At 33.5% G+C, this 20919-nt stretch overlaps 1 protein-coding gene across 1 annotated transcript in view; it reads right to left on the bottom strand.

Annotated features, from left to right (window-relative positions):
* Positions 1-465: 465 nt before the first annotated feature.
* The window catches only part of LOC145668517 (uncharacterized), a 94579-nt gene continuing 74125 nt past the window's right edge, over positions 466-20919 (bottom strand). The window contains exon 2 of the mRNA XM_081736491.1: positions 466-5861. Within this exon, the coding sequence (XP_081592617.1) occupies positions 2303-5861 (3559 nt within the window). The 3' untranslated portion in view covers positions 466-2302. The remainder of the gene's footprint in view (positions 5862-20919) is intronic.

Genomic DNA, 20919 nt, shown 5'->3' with positions numbered 1-20919 from the left:
GCTTCATATCCCGTATAATCATTAGTGGTTTTGAAGAAAGAAAGAAATTCTTATAGTTACCAGTGCCATGTTAAAAAGGGATTGACCAGTAGGTTGTTGTATGAAGGAAAATAAATATCTATTGAAGGAGAATAGGACATATTAGTTAACTACTAGGAAGTATAATAGTATACCTATTTAGGTGACAATCTGTAGATAGTTAAAAATGAAATTATTACAAATATAAACAGGGAGCCTGTTGAGCACGACTCGAAATCGTCTGATCAGAGTGTAGTGATTATAATGTGCTCTGATTCACAACTAAGTTTCTTCATATTATATTGTCTTGCACCCCATCATTAAGTAAAGAAAATACACATTTATAATTCTGGAGGTTGCCTCAGAGTCTAAAAACAAACTTACACGTACCATTTTCAACCTATACGTAGATACATATTTGACATGATTAAAGGTGAATGGAAACTCTTTTGTTTAAATTTTTATTATTTATTGTTGATAGTTATTTACATTACAAAACTTTTGTTCGTTTTTTATTTATAATAAAACTTCTGTAATGAGTACATCTATCAGCTTTACTTACAAAATCTGGGAACATTTATTTCTCTTGGAACAAAATAGTTCCAAATAAGTATTTGAAAAGAATATTGTCACTATTGATTCACATTCAGGAACATGATTTGTTTACAATACTTAAAAAAAAGATATTTTTTATACAATTATATTTGATAGATGAGCATTCAATCACAAAAATAGAAATATTTGCAAACAACACACAAATCTAGGAACGCCATATTTACAGAACAACCCCCCGTGGAAAGTTTTACTGTACATTTGAGTGGAATAAAGAGTAAAGTCATTATTAATGAATCTTCGGAATAGAGAAAAACAAGGTTCTCACTGTAAAATAAAAAAAATTAAAAAAAAAAAAAGGAGAAGAAACATTTTTTACATCATACATGCTGTTACTTAGAAAAGAAAAGCACAATTTAAGTTTCCTTAGCAATACTTCTGCAAAAAGATAATGAAAAATTGTGTACTCCAACCGCAATGGCTTGATCGTTGTCAGAGCTAGGAACCAGAAATAAAATTACTAAATCAAGCCGTTGCATGGCCAAATATACAAAGAAGTTACTAAATATGATTTATTATTGATAAATTGATATAAACAGATGTTAATTTTATGCTCTGTAAGAAGTCATTAAGTTCCAAACGTTTCAGTGCCTCAAACGTCAAGTCATTGCGATAGTAAGTTAATGACAATTTGGTAAAGATGTATGAAAAAGAATAAAGAATTTAAAATGTTATAGAAAACAGAATAAATTTCTTTTACTAAACACTTATTGAGACATTATATATATATATATATATATATATATATATATAGAACATTGATGCTAAACAACATCACACAATTATAGTAATAAAAATATTATAATGAATGTAAGTTCATATACGATTTTTAAAATAAAATTAGTTAATAGAGAGAAAAAGGCATCCCTGTGGACATAAATTTGACGTTCCTATCACAACTACTAGATTCATAATTTTCTCCGACCGACAAGATTTGGCAAACATCAGCCAAAAAAAAAAAAAAAAAAAAGTCAAAACTTTTCGAAGAAAAAGTAATTAAGTCATGATTTCCATCTCCAGAAAATATACATCCATCTAGCTGAAAAGAAATATTCTAGGCACCCAGTGACATGATATGTTTTACAATGTCTCATGCTAAAGTTGACAACAAAATGAGTTTTGTTGAATCTATATATCCTTCCAATATACAAAGTAACCACAGTAGTAAGTGTGCAGTAGCATATAACCAAACATTTTTTGAAGTATTGAATATGTACTGTATATATTAAGTAATATATATATATATATATCTGGCACTATGCATGTATGTTTATATTTCCTGGTAGTATTAATTCCTTCTCAGTAGCGGAATCAGATACACATGAGAAGGTGACACACAAAGAATGACACAATGGGATCGAAATCTATCAATCACCCGTTTGTTGAAAAGTCATAAATATACAAAGCACCAAAAAATTGGAAGTAATAAAATTGTGGGTATGATAACTAATATTTCGAGGTCACACAGGCACATTCTTTTAATGCAGTTATTTCGTTTATTCATATGTTCTCCGTTATAAATTGAGTCCAAGCATAAACCACAACGCAGGCACATCTTTTAACTAATACACATACTCACTCACACAATATACAAACAGGAGACTCCATTTACACTTCTCACTCGACATTTTGTCTCATTTTAAACACAGTTGTGATAATTTTGTCTTCTGACTTACGCTCCCTCCTCAGTCTGATGTTGTGTTCTGTGGGAATATATCGTTCCAGGACGTCTTCCTCTTCTTCTTGTTAATAATGATAATCGATTACCTTCTTCTGGAGCTGCTGTGGTTGATGACGTAACATGTTCTTGTTCTTGAGTTTCTTCTTTTTCTTCTTCTTCAGCTTTGCTAGCTTCTACTTCCTGTTCTTCACCTTCTTGAGCTTTTACTTCTTCTTCTGGTTGAGCTTGTCCTGGTCGACGGCGAGGAAGCAAAGATGAAACCAATTGGCGACGATTCGTGGGAGCTGGTGCGCGGATGTGAGCTGGTTTCTCTGTGATCCGTAGACGAGGCCTGTTTCTAAGACGTGTCAAAGGACCTGGAGTTGGAGTTGTAACAATATCTCTTTCGTCGCCTGTTCCTTCATTATCGTTGCTCTGTGATGCTTCAGCAGTTGGGGTGTCTGATTCATTTGGAGTCTCAGCTTTGCCCTCAGAATCTACAGTGGCTTGAGTTGTAGTGGTTGTGCTGCCTACACGACCTCTTGAATGTAAACTGATACGTGGGCCAGGTCGTGCTATTGGACGAATTGAATGGGCAATATTAACACGACCTCGTGATCTTCCAGGCGTAGCTACTGTTGGTTTAGTGAACCCTGACGATTCTTTTTCCGCTCCTGTTTCATCATCCCCCTGTGTCTGTTCTTCCTGTGGAGATGCTGTTGTAGTTGAGCTTCCTCTTCGTCTGAGGTTATATCTATCAGCAAAAGTTGGTCGTGAGACTGTACCAACGCTTCCAAGTACAGAAGTGGCAGCGGTACTCTGTTGCCTTTGTCTAAATCTACTTCCAGCTCTTACAGGAGTTCTAGTACCTGTTGATGGTTCTTCCCCTGCGCTGTCTCTAAGAGGTTCTTCGTTTCTTGGTGTTGTACTGGTAGTTCTTCTTGAATATGATCTAGAGCCACTCGATACTCTTGAATTGAATCGATTTCTTGTTCTGGGACCAGAAGTAGTGCTGGTTTCAACTGAAGCTTCTGTTGTTGTACCAGACCCTTTGTCTGGCCTTCGGAAACGACGATTACTAGATCTATTAGATGAAGCTCTATTTTGAGTTTGTTGCGTTGGAGATGTTCTGCTTGACCCTCGGCCTCTATAACGTCCACGACCGGAAGCTTCAGTAGTGGTGGTGGTAGGAGGGGGAGTTGTGGTTGTGGTTGTTGTGGTAGTAGTTGGAATAGTTGTAGTGGTTGTCGGTGTAGTTGTCTGATATTCTGTTGTTCTATACGCATCCTTCTCTTCTTGCTCGTGACTTAGAGCTTCTAGACCTGTACCTTCTCCTGGAATTTCAGTAGATCCATCAACCAGGTTACTTGTGTTCTCTTGAGCTTGAAGTATTGCATAAAGATCATATACTGATTTTTCCTCCAGCGTTCCAACAGTAGTTGTAACATCTAATGGACGTTCTGTTGTTGAAGATAAGTCACCAATAAATTGAGTTGGTGTTGGTGATACTGGTCTTCCTCGGCTTCTTACAGCGGTATACGTTGAGACATCCTCTTCTTTTGGATCAGGAATTAAGGGAATAAAGTTTGGTTCGTATACATCAGCAACTTTTGCATTCGTATCTTCTGGAGAGACACCTAAGAATCTTACTGGAGCACCTGGACCGCCAGGAACTTGTGGGAAAGAAGGAACAAACGCTTGAGAAGGATCAGGAACTGGTGGTGTTCCGGAATGTGTTCTGAACGAACTGCTATCCACAAGCTCAAGACTTGGACGTACAGCGCCTCTTGATGCTGTTGGCACTCGATAAGTATCAGATGATGATGTATCATCGCTAGGTTCTACTAAGGTACTTGGAGTTGTTCTTCGAGGAGGGAATCGTGTGTTTGAAGGGAGTCTTTCTTCGGTTACTGATTCTCCTCGGCTAGACAAATCTTCCTGACTATTGCTCGGCCTTCCCCTAAATCTGGAACCTCCACGCGAAGGAACAACTTCATTATTAACAAATCTATCATTTTCTTCGCTTGATGTTTCTTCACGACTCGCAGGGTTTCTGTTTCGTTCAATAGTTGTGTATCTAAATCTACTTCTTCCTGTGGGATTAGTGTCGTCACTGATTCTACTACTGCTGGAACCACGACTGCGTTGTCTTGGTGGAGCAACAGTTGAAACTTCTTCATATGATTGGTCTTCCTCTCTAGAAGAATAGTGACGTCCACGAGAGCTTTTGCCTCTAGTGTCTGATCCACGTCCTCTACTAGGTGGTCGAAGAGTTTCAGATGAAATATCGTCATGGTTGAGTCGATTAATAGCAGCTCCACCTGTAGGTAGGTACTGACGTCTGCTGGGCTTCTCTGTTGTTGTGGTGGTAGTAGTGGTAGTAGTTGTAGTAGTAGTGGTAGTAGTAGTTGGTAAGGTTGTTGTAGTGGTAGTAGGCGATGGTGCTTCTTTCTCCCCGCTTTGAATGCTTTCCACTGGTGGACCATCATGTGCATTCGTTTGTGTTGGTTGGGTGTTATTAGCCTCGTCTTCATCATCATAATAATAATATACATATTCGTATTCGTAGTCTTGGCCATTGGGAGCCTTCTTATAATTGACTCTAGATGCTTGTGCGGACTCAGCAGGTACTAGCAATTTGTCATCTAAATCTGTTCCTTTGCCGAGACGGAAATCATTTTTATCTAAATTTTTGCCGTAAAATAAATTTACTGAAACTAACTCACTTTTGTATGGAGCAGCAGGAGTTGATAATGGCTGCACTAGATCTTTGTAATCGGTGGTTGCCGGCTGTTCTTGCAGATTGCGTGGTGTTGAAGAATATGTTTTGTCTTGAGGAGTAACCGTTATATCAACTGGTGTTCGTTGGGATAGTGGTTGTCCATCAAATCCTGGGATTTTAAAACCAGATCTTGATTCAGGTTTTATCTCTATTGTTTGGACTTTCTTTTTGGTCTCATGATCTGGGTCTGCTTCATCTTTTTTGGTAACTTTATGTCCTGCTGGCTTTTGTGTTACTTCTACGCTGGCTTGAGTTTTGCGCTGCATTATTTTGCGTTCTTCCTCATCATAAGGTCGTACTGGTCGAACTCCAGTAAGAGCTTCGGGTACAATTTGTACACCTCCTGGTTTCTTAGCACCTCCCTGTACTAAGACTGCACGACTCGTTACCACGGAGACAGAAGTTTGAACTTCAGGTTCTTCTGTCGTACTTGATTGTGGTCGATAGGTGGTCACTTGCGCTGCATCACCAATGGGTAGAATGTCTTCAGCTTTGAGGATAGTACCTGTTAACAACTCCATAAGAAGTGGTTCTCCCGAGCTTTTGTTGAGAGAAGGTTTATAAGTGGTAACGTCATAATAATCCGGTTCCGTTACCTCGTATGGCTTGTTATTAAAATTTCTTGCAGACGCACGAGGACTTCCTCCTAGCTGAATAGGTCCACTTTGGAATAGAACATACTCCTCTCCAGGTCGTGGCTCTGTTATCAATTCTATCTCCTGTTTCTTGTCATCTCTTGGATGACCTCGTGAGTGATCAAGGAGCAGTACCAACAACACAGCTACATAACTGTAAGTAGAAGAGAAATGGTTCATTAAATTTCATGTCATTAAAGAATACTTTGACATAATCATTTTAAAAATAACTGTACACAAAGGAAGGCCGAAATTCATCCTCCTTCTTTCAACCTCATCTATCATTTCCATTATTTTTTACACTAAAATTGATAAATTTAAAAACAATTATTTATAATAAACTCATTATTTATAAAGGCGACTGGGACTTAGATCTGCATCGGAAGATACAAAATCTGAATTAAGAGCAAGAAAGAAGTTACACAAATCTAAAAACGGACGTTTACAAGTGTCACTAGGAGAAAGGCTAGTGACAATATATACAAATTCGATAATGGGTTATATTTAAAATGCAATGTGTGTATTATAGCTTCATTTACTGTAGTTTTTAAGGAAAAGAAGACTTTGAAAGAATCTTGCACCAGTAATTGCGATATTCTGTAGAAGAAATTGATGGGAGTTCAATAACTTTGTTCTCTTCTTGTAGTTCTAATTTATGATTTTAAGGTCATTGAATACTTCAGCGATAGGTAGTTTAGATTATTTCGGTCTAAGTAATAATAGAACGGCTACTGTTAACAGTGTTGAGTATTTACGCCATTTATTTACTTATTAGCACATTGACTTATATGGGTGGGGGCGGGAATTATTTTCCTGTTTTCGTTAAATGTAATGATATAATTTTATTGATCTCTTCTTCAAATCTAGTTGTCTCTTGTTTTTTCAAAATAAATTTGTAAGTTGTATATATATTAAATGTTATTTAAATTATATCTGTTTATTAAATATTAAAATGTATCACAAAATTTAATTTTCATGAAATAAAGGACATTTAATTGAAGAAGAGATCAGTAAAATCAAAATATTAAATTTCCAGTTCTTTTCAAAAAAAAAAAAAAAAAAAAAAAAAGCAAAACCGTATAAATCTGAGCTTAAAAAAAAGAAAAAAAGAAAAAGATGAAGCAGATATTCAACAGCATTAAGAGCCTGACATAAAAAGTAATTCAAAATTTACAATTTTTCTCTTGCTTCTTTTTCATAAGTAAAAGAAGATAATGAAATGAAACTTACCACAATCATAGATAATGTTATTCTACAACAGAAAATATGAACCTGAAGAATTTTCAGCGTTGCCAGAATAACATTTCCCTCAAAATCTAAGTTAAAGCAGCGACTAGAAGAATGAACTCAACTGCATTTGATTAGATATCATGTTGTTTTGGTACCCTGTGAACTACTTTTTAAATAACATTATTATTTAATTTTAATAACTATATGTTAAAAGTATTTTGTTTATTACAAACTAAATAAAACTATTATTTAAAAAAGTAGTTCACAAGATTTCAAGACAACATGATACGTACTCGAATGCAGTTGAGTTCATTCTTCTAGTCGCTGGCTTAACTTAGATTTTGGGGAGATGATATTCTGGCAAAACTGTGATTTCTATGGATGGTAACACTGAAAATTCTTCAGGTTCATATTTTCTATTGTAGAATAGCATTATCTATGATTATTGTAAGTTGTATTTGATCATCTTCTTTCCCTTATGAAAAACAAAAAGAAAAATGGTAAATTTTGTATTATTTTTAGTATGTCAGGCTCAGTCTAAATTTTATTTTGTTGAAATTATAGATAATAAAATTCTACTAGCTTATCATGTTGATTCGGAAGAAACTGAAATAATCATTTTTTAAACTTTGACAGAAAAGATTAAAAGTAAATTGTAAATGCAAAATAATTGGTACTTTGAAAAAAAAAGGATCAGGTACAAAATCATTACTGTGATATAACATTTTATATGTATTTAATTACTATGATGTCTAATTAATCCTCAATATTCTTTATATGGTGTTTCTACAGTGCGATAAAGGTAAATCAAAGGTAAATGTCCTGTCCAAGCTGAAAATACACTTGGCATATTACTTCTTTGAGGAAGACAAGCGCCATTCCGCGGTGCTCTCTCACTCTTCCCTACTGCAAATGCCACATTATTTTTTAATATCAACAGAATGTCATATTTAGAAAAAGTGTAGAACTGAGTTTTAAAAGATCAAAATCATTACGTCAGAGCAAAACAATCTGCACAAAGATGGGCGCAAAATGTGACATCTCATACTGATGTTCTACTAACAACGAATAAACAAATGAATGTCCACACCCGTAACCTTTGACTTAATACTTAAAGAGATACATCACTTTCTCTCTTCACCTTTGCTGAATGACGATAGAAGAAAACTGGTTGATGTAGAAGAATGGTCTATTGTTCAAACCGGAGCTTAAGAAGGTACCCAGAAGAGAAAATTCTGTTTCAAAATATAAAGCTCCACCCTACGAAGTGTTTAAATATAACTAAGATCTGGGCTAAGACTAATATAGATGATAATTTAATGTTATGATAATTAATAAAAGGATTAGGTTTAATAAAATATGAACAGCTATAGAAAACACATACACACTCACATGACGTATGCCAATTAGAATTTTCGTATGGATCAGATTAAGATCTATCTGCATTAAATTTATATTAGATCCAAAAAAAAAAAAATGTTTTACGATAATGAACCCATGTGAGTTCGAAGGAATTTGGTTATATACAGAAATACATCAATACATGTTTCATCATAAATATTACAGCCAATACCTTTAGACATTTGCAAATATTAAGATTGACTGAAAATTTAATGAGAAAACACCGTATTTTGGGCATTGTTGCTTGGAATAACATATAGAGGCAAGGAAAGTTGAAAAGAAGCACGAATCTGTGCCTGTTGTAGACTATTTTTCTTGTTCTCTGTTGAAATCAATCATTATTTTAATCATAGAGAACACAAAGTATCACCAGGTAACTTCTTTGCCATTTCTTGGAATGTGTTCTAGGAAGCATTCTAGCAAGAGAACAAAAAGTATCAGCAGAGAACTTCTTCGCCATTTCTTGGAATGTGTTTTAAGAAGCATTCTAGCAAGAGAACATAAAGTATCAGCAGGTAATTTCTTCGCCACCTCTTGAAATGTGTTCTAGGAAGCATTCTAGCAATTGCACGTAAAGTGTGACCAGGTAACTACTTCGTCATTTCTTGGAATGCGCTCTAGTGAGCATTCTAGCAACAGCAAATACATTGGAAGCCAATATTAACGGTGTGGAATACCTACTCTATCTTTGCTTTTTAGTCCATTGATTATCTGTGAAGATATTTTTCTATTTTCTTTAAATAAACTGGAGTTTTAATGTGATTTTATTGATTTCTTTTTTGAGTCTGTTTAAATACCCCATGTTTTTCCAAATGAATTTGTATTATATATAAATTTAATAATACTTAAATTGAATACCATTAAAATTATATGTAACGAAATTTAATTTTCATGCAATGAGGAACATTTAAATAGATTTGTAAAAAAGAAATCAATAAAATTAAATCATTAAAACCCAGTACCTTTTTAAAAAATATAAAAATAATTTCCCATATAAATCACTATACTGAAAAGCAAAGATAGCACATTATCCGACACCATTCGCTATGAAAGTAAAGGAAATAAGGTCACTAAATTATAGACATTTCATTATTTTTTTGTAAAAAATATATTTATTACATCTTTCAAAGTTCTAACAGTAAGTTTCTTGATGGAGATATTTCCAAGTTCAACATGGAAATAAAAATCTTCATAATTATAATCGGAAATTATTGACATAATGCCCAAATTAAACAATGTAGAACTAGTTTCGTACATGTTTGGAGTGACCTGTCGATGACATTTTGTGGGACGTAACATTACGTTATGTGTAAAATCAGCGCGGAACTACGATTTAAGGAGCATCATTCTGTGTCTAAAAGATCCATTCCACGGTCAATGCTTTGTAGTGCAACATTGCTCTCTATATGTCTGTCTGGTTACCTTCATATATATATATATATATATATATATATATATATATATATATATATATATATATATATATATATATATATATATATATATATGAAAGAACTGTTACTTATTCACGCTGCGAGACAACAGAAGAAAACAAAAGTTAAAAGGCCCATCCGGTCTCGAAGCCATTTCATCGTGAAACCAGGTCAAGGAAAATAATTCTTTTATTTATGTCGGGTTTTCGTCTGTCTGTGGTTCTGTTTCTGGTATGATTGTTTACTTGTCTTTGATGATAAAGAAATATAACAACTGAAACAGTACACGATAATAGATAGAATTTAAAGTTGTTTTGTGTATATTTATGTTGTGATATTAACTCAGGAAATTTCTGTTAAGAATCTGATTTCTTAAATATGTAAGAGAACCTCGTATGTATTAGATAAATAATAATAGGGGATTACAAAATGAACTGGATGATATAAATATTTTAATCCCCATCTCTTGTGAAGGTTTTATTTTTAATCCTTATTCTCTCTATACCTTCCTAATTTCAACTTTCTATATATGTTACTTTGAAACCATAAAAATGGACTGGCCAATGTATTTCTGCTCTGGTGATCTAGTAGCCGTGCCTAGCATTGTTAGGTAAATAGGCTGGAACCTGATTTCATTGAGAACCCTCGCCCAATAAGACAAGAAACATTTTCCGTTCTTACAACAGTTATTCTTACATTTGATGTTTCCTGTTTCAAAATTTGATTTACAAATTGAAAAAAAAAATATAAAAGGCGGAGTTAGATTCAAGGGTATGGGAGCCAATTCGGAAGCGTACCCCTGATATGAACCGCGATGAACAAAGAACAAATTTTTTGAACCACTTAAAACAGATTATTGTGCTGAGAACAGCTGAAAGCAAAATCACAACACTTAGTCTTACAATTCAATGTTGTTATTGGAGAATTATAGCTAAAAAATATAAGCTCTGACAATATAGTCAGCTTTAGTTCCTATAACATGTTCAGCCAACGTCAATTCAATAAGCGACCTATGGTTCCGAGACACTATGTAGCTACTGTACACGGTGAGATAGTTTGTACACAATTGATAATTCTTTTAAAAAACTTTTGTTTTTCATTTGTCACCTATTCAAAATTGGCATTGTAAGGCTTCAATCTTTGTACAGTTACATTATCACGGTATTTACCCGACTACACGACAATGCTTTTACCCAGATTCTTCGAAATACGGGGGTGTTCGCAGATTAACCTTTTATAATCGAGGTGAATATTTTTGCGTTATATTACTTTTTGCGGTGGTCCGTACCATTTATTAACTAATTTCAAATTAGTCTAACAATTTAACAGAAATCACACTGTAATTTGGAGCTAAATTTAGTTTTCTCTGTTAGAGCTGTGAATATAGCCCTAAAATAGGTTATCGATTAATGGGATAATACATTTAATTTTAAAATAGAAGCTGGGCATTACTTTAAGCAAATAAAATCTAGCATAATAAGAATAGAATCTCTGCATAGATACTCGCAAGAATTACTATAATGAATTTGCGATTATTAAAGCCATCGTAAGAAACTAGCGTGACTTAATACATATCTAAATGTAACCGTGTTTTTATGATATGTAGATTTCCATTAGGTAGACATGCATATATGAGAGGAAAGAGACTTAAACACCCATAGGATTGTCAGATGTTCAGAGAGAGAAAGAGCAATGAGAATATGTGATATTCAGTATATGATATATGTGCAATTGTGCCAGAAAAAAACGTAAAACTTACAGGGAAAACGTCGGATCTCCATAGGTGGAACTAGAGGGAGGGCTGGCCACCCTAGAAGCAAAGCCGGCCCTCCCCAGAATTTTTCAACTGGACGAAAATAATATTATTAATTTACCTCAATTTACGCATAACAATTTTAGTGATGCTTGCGTTCGACATGTTTAATAGTGTCTATACTGTACCCACCCATCGACTTTTTAAAATATGGTCTGGTGCTTTAATGTAATAAAATCCCTAGACCAATGTGACAGTGGGCAGTATAACGACCTCTCAACTTGCGCATATGCGATTTTTTTTTTTTTATTTTATAGCTTCAGTAACGTAAATTATGTTTGTATTGTTTCAAGTAATTAGCGTTATTGACGTAGTATTTTTTCTTGTTTATATATGTATGATTGACCAGTCTTACTTTTATTATTTTATTTATAGTATAGTAATGTTTGAATAGTTAAGATTCTCAAAGCAAATTATTAACCCTTTAATTGGCAAACACTGATAGCATTACCATTAAAATATTTAGTTTGTTTTTATGGTTGAACCATATCTTCCTGATCATAATTTCGTAATTTTTAAAGTATTTTTGTACTTTGCTTACAAAATACAAGGGGTTTATTTCAAAGCAACGTTGCCATAAAAATAGGTCTTAAGCGTAGCTACTGAGCAGCATTGCCCTATTATGGTAAAGTATCATAAGAATACTCTCAGTAATTACCAACAGTTTCGTTAAAATATTTTCCTACAGAACAAGAAACCACAAATAAAAAAATGAAAAAGAACTTTCGCGGAACGTAGAAGATAAAGCTTCTACAACACTAAATTTCTCTTCTAATTTTTTTTTTTTTTTTTTTTTTTTTAAGTTACGCCAATGAGGATCTCGCAACCCTACCCACATTTCTTTAAGAAACTACGTTTTTTTTTCGAAATTCAGGACCGCAGTTCAAGGCAAAAAATTCATCAAGCAATTATAATTATAATTAAGTTATTACAGTTATAATTATTACTACTATGTCAATTATGCAAACTCAAATGCATATTTTGTGTTGCATTGACGCAAACCGATACGCAATGGGAACATACAGTAACTATGCTTTTTATCCATTTGAAGCCTATCTTAAGAACTTAACGTATTAATACGTATAACTTATTAGTGTGACTATAGAGATTTAGAGAGAAAGGTGGTCTCTCTCTTCTTTTTTTAAGTCATGACTGTATGTAACTACACACAGCTACTAAAATTTATAGCAGAAGTGAAGTAGAAAGTAAGGCTAAGCTTGAATTGCCCCCTTTTTTATTTACACGAAAACTTGCAAAAACATTCGTCCATACATATGAGAATTGCAATAGATGTTTATATCTCATCTTGCTAAGGTAATTAGTACAGAAAATGTAGAACGAGAAGATTCCCTATATAATAGCCTACACTAGAAAACAATTTTTTATTCTCAAGTTACCTCTTTTTTTTCTTTTTGTTTTTAATGGAGAAACAGAGCGAGTAATCTAACTCACGTCTTCATTTATGTAATTGGCGTAAACAAAATATAATCTTTCTGATTGTGTAATTCACTTTTTTTTTTTTTTTTTTTTAACTACTTGGAATTTTCTCAGTGTTTCTTCCAAGAAGATAACCGGGAGATATTAGCCCCCAGACTTCGAGATTAACCCTCCCTCACAAGAAAATTGTTAAATCTTTGATTGGTGTAGTAAAAGAAGACGGTAGAAGAAGAAAAATTTCGGAAATACTTCTTAAACATACAACACAGTAATAACTGACAAAAACGCAGTATACCTTTCTTAATCTCCTTTTGTTCCTTATTTGTAAGTTTTGGTCATATTCGGCTGATAGAAAATAAGATATCAGATTTTTTTGTCAGTTTTCATAGAATAGATGAAGATAATTTACAAACGGATGTATAACCCTTCAAGTTCTGGGCCAAATTTTATTGATCTCTTCTTCAAATTTTGTTAAATATCTCTTGGTTTCTTCAAAATAAATTTGTAATTTGTATATATGTTAAATGTTATTTAAGTTATAGCTGTTTATTAAATATTAAAATGATGTATCACAAAATTTAATTTTCATGAAATAAAGGACATGTAATTGAAGAAGAGATCAGTAAAATCAAAATATTAAATTTCCAGTTTTTTTTTAAAGCAAAACCGTATAATTCTGAGCTAAAAAAAGGGGGGGGGAGAAAGAAAAGATGACGCAGATATTCAACACCTTTAAGACAAGCAACTGTAAAAACAAGTTAATTACACAATCTGAAAGATTATAGCTATAATTTCAACAAAATAAAATTTAGGCTGAGCCTGACATACTAAAAATAATACAAAATTTACAATTTTTCTTTTGCTTGGTTTTCATAAGTGAAAGAAAATAATGAAATGCAACTTAGCACAATCATAGAGAATGTTATTCTACAACAGAACATATGAACCTGAAGAATTTTCAGTGTTGCCAGAATAACATTTCCCTTAAAATCTAAATTAAGGTAGCGACTTGGAGAATGAACTCAACTGCATTTGATTGCATATCATGTTGTTTTGGTACCCTGTAAACTACTTTTTAAATAACATTATTATTTAATTTTAATACCTATATGTTAAATATATTTTGTTTATTACAAACTAAATAAAACTATTATTTAAAAAGTAGTTCACAAGATTTCAAGACATGATACGTAATCAAACGCAGGAGTTCATTCTTCTAGTCGCTGCCTTAACTTAGATTTTGGGGAGATGTTATTCTGGCAAAACTGTGATTTCTATGGATGGTAACACTGAAAATTCTTCAGGTTCATATTTTCTATTGTACAGTAGAATAGCATTATCTATGATTATGGTAAGTTGTATTTCAATATCTCCTTTCACTTATGAAAAACAAGCAAAAGGAAAATGTTAAATTTTGTATTATTTTTAGTATGTCAGGCTCAGCCTAAATTTTATTTTGTTGAAATTATAGCTATAATCTTTCAGATTGTGTAATTCACTTGTTTTTTTTTTTATTTTTTTAGTACTTGGAATTTTCTCAGTGTTTATTTCAGGAAGATAACTGAAAGGTATTAGCCCCCAGATTTCGAGATTAACCCTCCCCCACAAGAAAATTGTTAAATCTTTGATTGGTGTAGTAAAAGAAGGCGGTGGAAGAAGAATGATTTCGGAAATGTTTCTTAAAGCTCTACTTTGAAAACTTTTAGATATTAGATCTAGTTCAAACTAAAGTTTCTTTATCTGCTATCCATCTAGAAAAATCCCGAGTGTGTGTGTGTGTTTTTTTTAATAAGCGCAGTTTTAAAATAATCGTAAATTATGTTTTTGAATCATGATAAGCTTTATTACTTACTACTTACAAATTTAATCAATAATCACTTAAACAGATGTGCAAGTTCTTTTTTGAAATAAGGAGAAACAAATCAGTAAAAAAGGTAATAATATTGTTTATCTCGAATGAAGAGTCTGCAGAATAAAACTCTCTCTTGTTAACTTAATTATTTCGAAATATTAATAGTACCACTAGCATCGTATTTAGGACTCTGTTTCGGACTCGTTAGCTAAATCCAATATAGCAATCAGGCTGTTCTTATTATAACATTTTGTTTTACATATTGAATGGAAAAATGTGTAGTTTACGTTTTTTGAGGGTGAGGGTAGATCTCAAGACCTATAGGCCTTTCTAAATATGCTTCTGACAGTGAGTAGTTCCAATCACTCTCCGCACACATCCAAAAATGAAACTACTCTCCACTCTCCTCAGAAATGTTTTTCTGAAAAAAAAAAAACTGAATTTTTACGAACTCTTTAGTATTTTATATCTTGGTTTATTTTCTCATTGTTACACATTTCTTCTTCTTTTAAGTTTTAGTCCCACAGTTATGCCGGCTAGGCTAAAGGAGACGGCGATGATGAGAAATGAATGAAATGATGGAATGAAGAAAGTGCGGGAGAACCCCGAGAAAATCCACGCACACAGTGTTTGTCCACCAGAAAACTCACTTGCCGCGATGGGATCGAACCAATGACCCGATGCACCAGAGATGAACGCTCTATCACTGAGACACCGCGGACCCTTATACATTTTGTGTTGTCTAAGATGAATATTACAAACTAAATAATAGAAAATTAAATAAGGAAGTGATACCACTCCACCGCAGAGCTACAATTGTGTTTGAATAAAATCAAGCCATTTTCGATATAATGTAGATATTTATATTTCTAGAATTTTCTGAGACAAATTATTGGTTGGTTGATTTAAGTTCAGCGTCTCTTTTCAACATCAAGATTAAGTAAGACATAGATCTACAGTTTGAGTTGGCAACCGAACTATCGTAACGTGTTTAATTGTAACGGTTTCCCACCGGGAATCGAACCAAAGCCGCGCGCGCTATGACCTACTACACCAGTTGCGAATGTCCGAGACAAATTAGAAACGGAGCTTTTATAGGAATCATAACAGGAATTCTACGTTATTTTCTCTCTTTTTTTTTTCACAGAGATAATTAAAATCCCAAAATTCAATCTTCAGTCGCGTGTATAATGAATAGACGATACGTTTGATAGAAAAATAAATAAGTAAATAAACTGCAAGTTTGCTACTATCGCAATAGGAATATTTATCGCAATTACAAGTCTCAGAGAAAATACCGATATAAAAATTCAGCTGAAATGACAACTGATATTTCCAACAGCAGTGGTTGTAAGAAAATCAGTATGTGTTAATGTTTTTTTCCACTATGTCCATTGAGTTTTTCTTTTTGCACTGAAAATATTTTTTTATTAAAAAAAAACGACCTTTTAAAAAATCTGATTAAATATGCTTACTACGACCAAAATGTAATTTTTTAACCTTGAACTTTTTAAAGTGAAATATGCATAAATTAAAACTATTTGTGTCTGCCTCTGTGTGTGTGTATGTTTGTGATGATGATGATCACAAACCTATAACTTACAAAATATATACGAGGGAGGATCAGAAACTAATGTTACAAAGCCGATATTTCTGGATTTTCATCTGTTATAGAGGAATGAGGAGTGTGCGGTAATTTTAATGTATGGAGTTGGCAATTGTGCAGAATTTCAGCCACCTGCCACCTATAGCGATAGTTGTAGGTAAACACAAATGGCAACTCGTTTGGAAAACTGGTCTCGCGCAGAGGTCCGCTAAGTTATTATATTTCTGTGGGCGAAACATATAACCGTGGTTGAAATTCACCGGCAGCTGGTAGAGGTTTAATGAATCGTCAGTAGCCTATATCGCAGAATGGTGTTGACAGTTTGCGGCTGGTAGAGAAAACGTCACTGACGAAGAGCACAGCGGCCGACCCAGCACGACATCAACAAATTTGAACGCAGCTCCATCCTCCTTACAGCCCAGATCTTGCTCCAAGAGACTTTAACCTGTTCCCACATTTGAAGGAGCACCTAGGAGGCCGTTGCTTCGTTTCAGACGAGGAGGTGAAACACTTCGTAACAACGTGGCTGAACACGCAAGGGCAGGATTTTTACCAAGAGCGAATCTTCAAACTCTTCCCTTGGTGTGACAAGTGCCCCAACCTAAATGGAGACTATGTGGAAAAATTGTATATACTACTTGTTGGCTGTATTGTTTGTATGAAATAATATACACACGTTTCACTACAGGCTTTGTAACCTTACTTTCTGACCACTCCTTATATATATATATATATATATATATATATATATATATATATATATATATATATATATATATATATATATATATAACTAATTACGTAATGTCTAGAAGTCTAGTTTTATAATTTAAGTATAATATAAAGTTATTTATTTATTTATTTTACAAATCTCCGTGATAACAAGTATGTTCCTGGTTTCATAAGTTACTCCCAGAGAAATCAGTATGTACAACCCTATCGTTAAATATTCGTCTAGGAATTGGTCAACGTATAATTGTTAGTCCCTATACCCTAAGTCTTTCGGTTCATGATATATGAACAAAATCATTAGAACCGTTTTCCGGAAGAACTTTTCGAATTTTCCTTATTAAGAAACTATGTCTTGTAATAGAAGAAAAGAGAAAAATAGCATATTATGTAAGAAAAACAGGAAGAAAGAAAGAGCAAAAAAGAAGGAAAACGGCAGTTTAAAATTTAGCCCTGACCCATAGAATATCAATGCCATGTTAAGAGCATGATGGGCCTCCGGGGAAACTAACATGCGGGGCACCCATGACTTAATTTTACACGTACCGGTAATATACGTAATTCTGCTCATGTGGTCCCTCACCAATTCTTCCATCATCATTCGCTTGCGCTAATCATCCGACTCCCTTAGCTTAATGGGCATAATCATGGGACGTTAAACTGAAAGATTTCATTTCATTTTATTCCCAACCATGCGATAGAACAACACTGAAAATCCTATACTACAAACCTGGAATTTAACTGAAATCGACACGAACACTAGGGTAGAAGGGGGGAAATGGGAAGTATGTTTTTTAACCTTTTTTTCCTCATAGGTTATAGGTGTTTTTCTAGTTTTTAAGAACTGATTGCATGTTACAGATTCTTCTGCACCTACTGTGATTGTGATAAGCTTTCGGCATCTTTACTTTTGATGCTGCAACAGTTTCCCAGCCAATTACCCCCTTGGGATAATTGGGTGCAAAATGATTAAAACTCGCACATAAACTCGTGGGGGTGATTGGGTGTTAAAGAAGAAAACTCAAGCTTTCATTTGGTGTGTGTAACTTGTATTTCACTTAAAAACTAATAGTTTTATGTGGCCTAGAAAAAAAATATATCTTTGTTTATGCAAAATAAGGAGTAACTTATTATTTCTAAATCTCAAAGATATTTGAATGCCTTTTCAAGTCTTCCAGTTATTGTTTATAGCATAGTATATTGTCCTGTGAACTTAATCCCAAATGTATCACATACGAAAAAAAAATAAAAGTTGTCAAAACTTTGGCCAAAAACGTAAGAAAAGAAACAAAAAACAAGAGAACAGGCCCTGATATTTAAAAAAAAAGGAGAAGATAATAAGACTAACGCTAAATAACTATAAACTATTACAAGAACATGTGTTGGAACTCTGGATTGATAAACAAGTCCTATTTACAGCATGAGCACTATATTGGCATACACAACGGCCACTGGAGGCCTAAGTTGAATAAAATAGTTTAATAAGTACAATGTACTAACACAAAAGTGTACACCACAACAGACAAAGATAGCACAGCATTTAAATGAATTCTAAGCAATGTTCACTTAAGGCATTCCACCCATTTACCCCCACATCATGCACCAAATTACTCCTGGAGGTAATTGAGAGGTACAAATTTTAACAAAATTTTAACTGCCTCACAGTAAGGATCCAAGATAGCTGCTCTTCACGGCACCATCCTTATGATGTTTTTAAGCAGCATTAAAAATCAAGATCAAAACATTAACAGATGTGCGATTTATCGTGACTCAAACCAAAACATATACAAACCTGAAACTCAGTTTCAAATATGTCATTTCTCAATCAAATCAGTTTTTGGTTTCTTTTGTCATTATTACACGCTCTCAAAATTCATTTTTCTGATAAACATCTATTCACCCAAAATTTGGGTGTAATTAATTTCCATAAAAATATACCGAAATGCAAAATATAAATCTTTAAAGAGTTTTCCGCCCAATTACCCCCTCCACCCAATCCCCCCTTCTACTCTAATCATTTTGGTATAGGAACACAAAATCTATTAGGAAGAAGGTTATGGTGCTCAACGGTCTACATACGCCTCTATGTGTGATGTCTAGATTTTTCACATTCAAACGCCCCTTTGCGTAACGTACCGTAAAGTTTTGGAGTTGGAAAGGAGACTCCAAAGAAAATAATAATAAATGGAATTTCTCAGCTTAACGTGGGATCCGAACCACATGAGCTCTCTCCAGGGATCGAACCCGATACTCACTCTCCGAAGATGCGCACGCTAACAAGATAGCGATGAAGAAACTAAATATATAATTTTATTGTTATTAAAATAAATTATTATTAGGTTGTCTCTGGTAATATTTGTTTCCCTCATCTACAGTTCTACAATACTTTTATAATAATATCTCCATCATTTTTATACTAGAAAATTTGGATGTAGTTTAGTGTAATTTTTTCGTATATTTGGGAGGCACCTGAGCCGCTTTGTTACAAAATCGGTCAATTGTTAAAAAAAAAAAAAAGGTTTTAGTTTTCCACGTTATTTAAATAATAAATTATACAGCGTGTAAAAGTCTTACAGTTATCAACTAATTGTTTCCACGCGGAAAAGGTAGGAGAATATTCAGATGATATTTGAGTGCCAGGTTTCTGGCTTTCCTGTAAAATTTTATTTGAAGTTAGCCAACTTTAGAAGTGCACGAGTAAAATAACGTTTTAAATTAGGAACTTTTAATGAAAAATGAAGTAAAATAAAAAAAAAAAAATAAAAATAAGTGTAAGACGCGTTCAAAAATAAATGTACCTGATTTTAGTGTAATAAATGCACTTTGCATTTCTGTATCAAAATAGTCCTTTGATTTACGAACGAATTTCAGATACATTTTTTGGTCTGTGATGCACTTTTAGTTGCTGACACTTATGATTCTGATGATGTGATGCGTTGTTCCCGATTTTCTTTGCAAGGACGAGGCGAGGCCTTGCGGTAAGTTTTATTGGAGTAATTTGTAACTTGAAAGAAAAGCCTACCGTGAGAAGTAGGTTAAATGCAAGACTGTTCATTAATATCCTTCTTTCAATTAGTAAAGCAACGCCAAAGTTAACATAACAAACAGGAATTCTTTTCTCAATTCACCGTTTTTATACATTTTGTAATTTCAATATTTGTGACTTAAGAAAGAATTTATAAATAAAGTGAACGGAAGAATGAAGATGATGCAACTCTATTTTATTTGAGTAATTTCACAGTATAAAAGTATTCAGTATGTTCACTGAAAAGCGGAAACTTTGATTTTGAGATAACAATTGCTTCCTGTTGTTGATTATTTTTACACTTTAGAAGGACAATAAGTGGAGTTGTATTGAGGTTGAATGCTACCAACAGAAACTCAATACTGAATGAATTTAACTCAAAATTAGAAAACCTTGTGCTATTAATTTTTTTTTTTTTTTTGTATATCATCTGTTATATACTTTGAGCTTTAAATGGCCCTGAGCCGTAGTGAAACTTTCCCCAAATTTATAAAACATGAATGAATATTTTGAATATACGGTATGTTCAAAATATTTATTCATGTTTTTTTTTATATATATATATTTGCGGAAAGTTTCCCTACAACTCAGGGTCATTTAAAGCAAAATGAAAAGATAATAAGCATATAAAGAGAAGACAGATATAAAATTCGGCATTTTTTCCACATTGAACTTTGGTAATATGG

This window comes from Thermobia domestica, chromosome 13 (assembly GCF_964235325.1).
Source record: "Thermobia domestica chromosome 13, izTheDome1.hap1.1, whole genome shotgun sequence".
NCBI classification, from domain to species: Eukaryota; Metazoa; Arthropoda; class Insecta; order Zygentoma; family Lepismatidae; genus Thermobia; species Thermobia domestica.
This window is presented reverse-complemented; position numbering and strand designations above follow the sequence as displayed.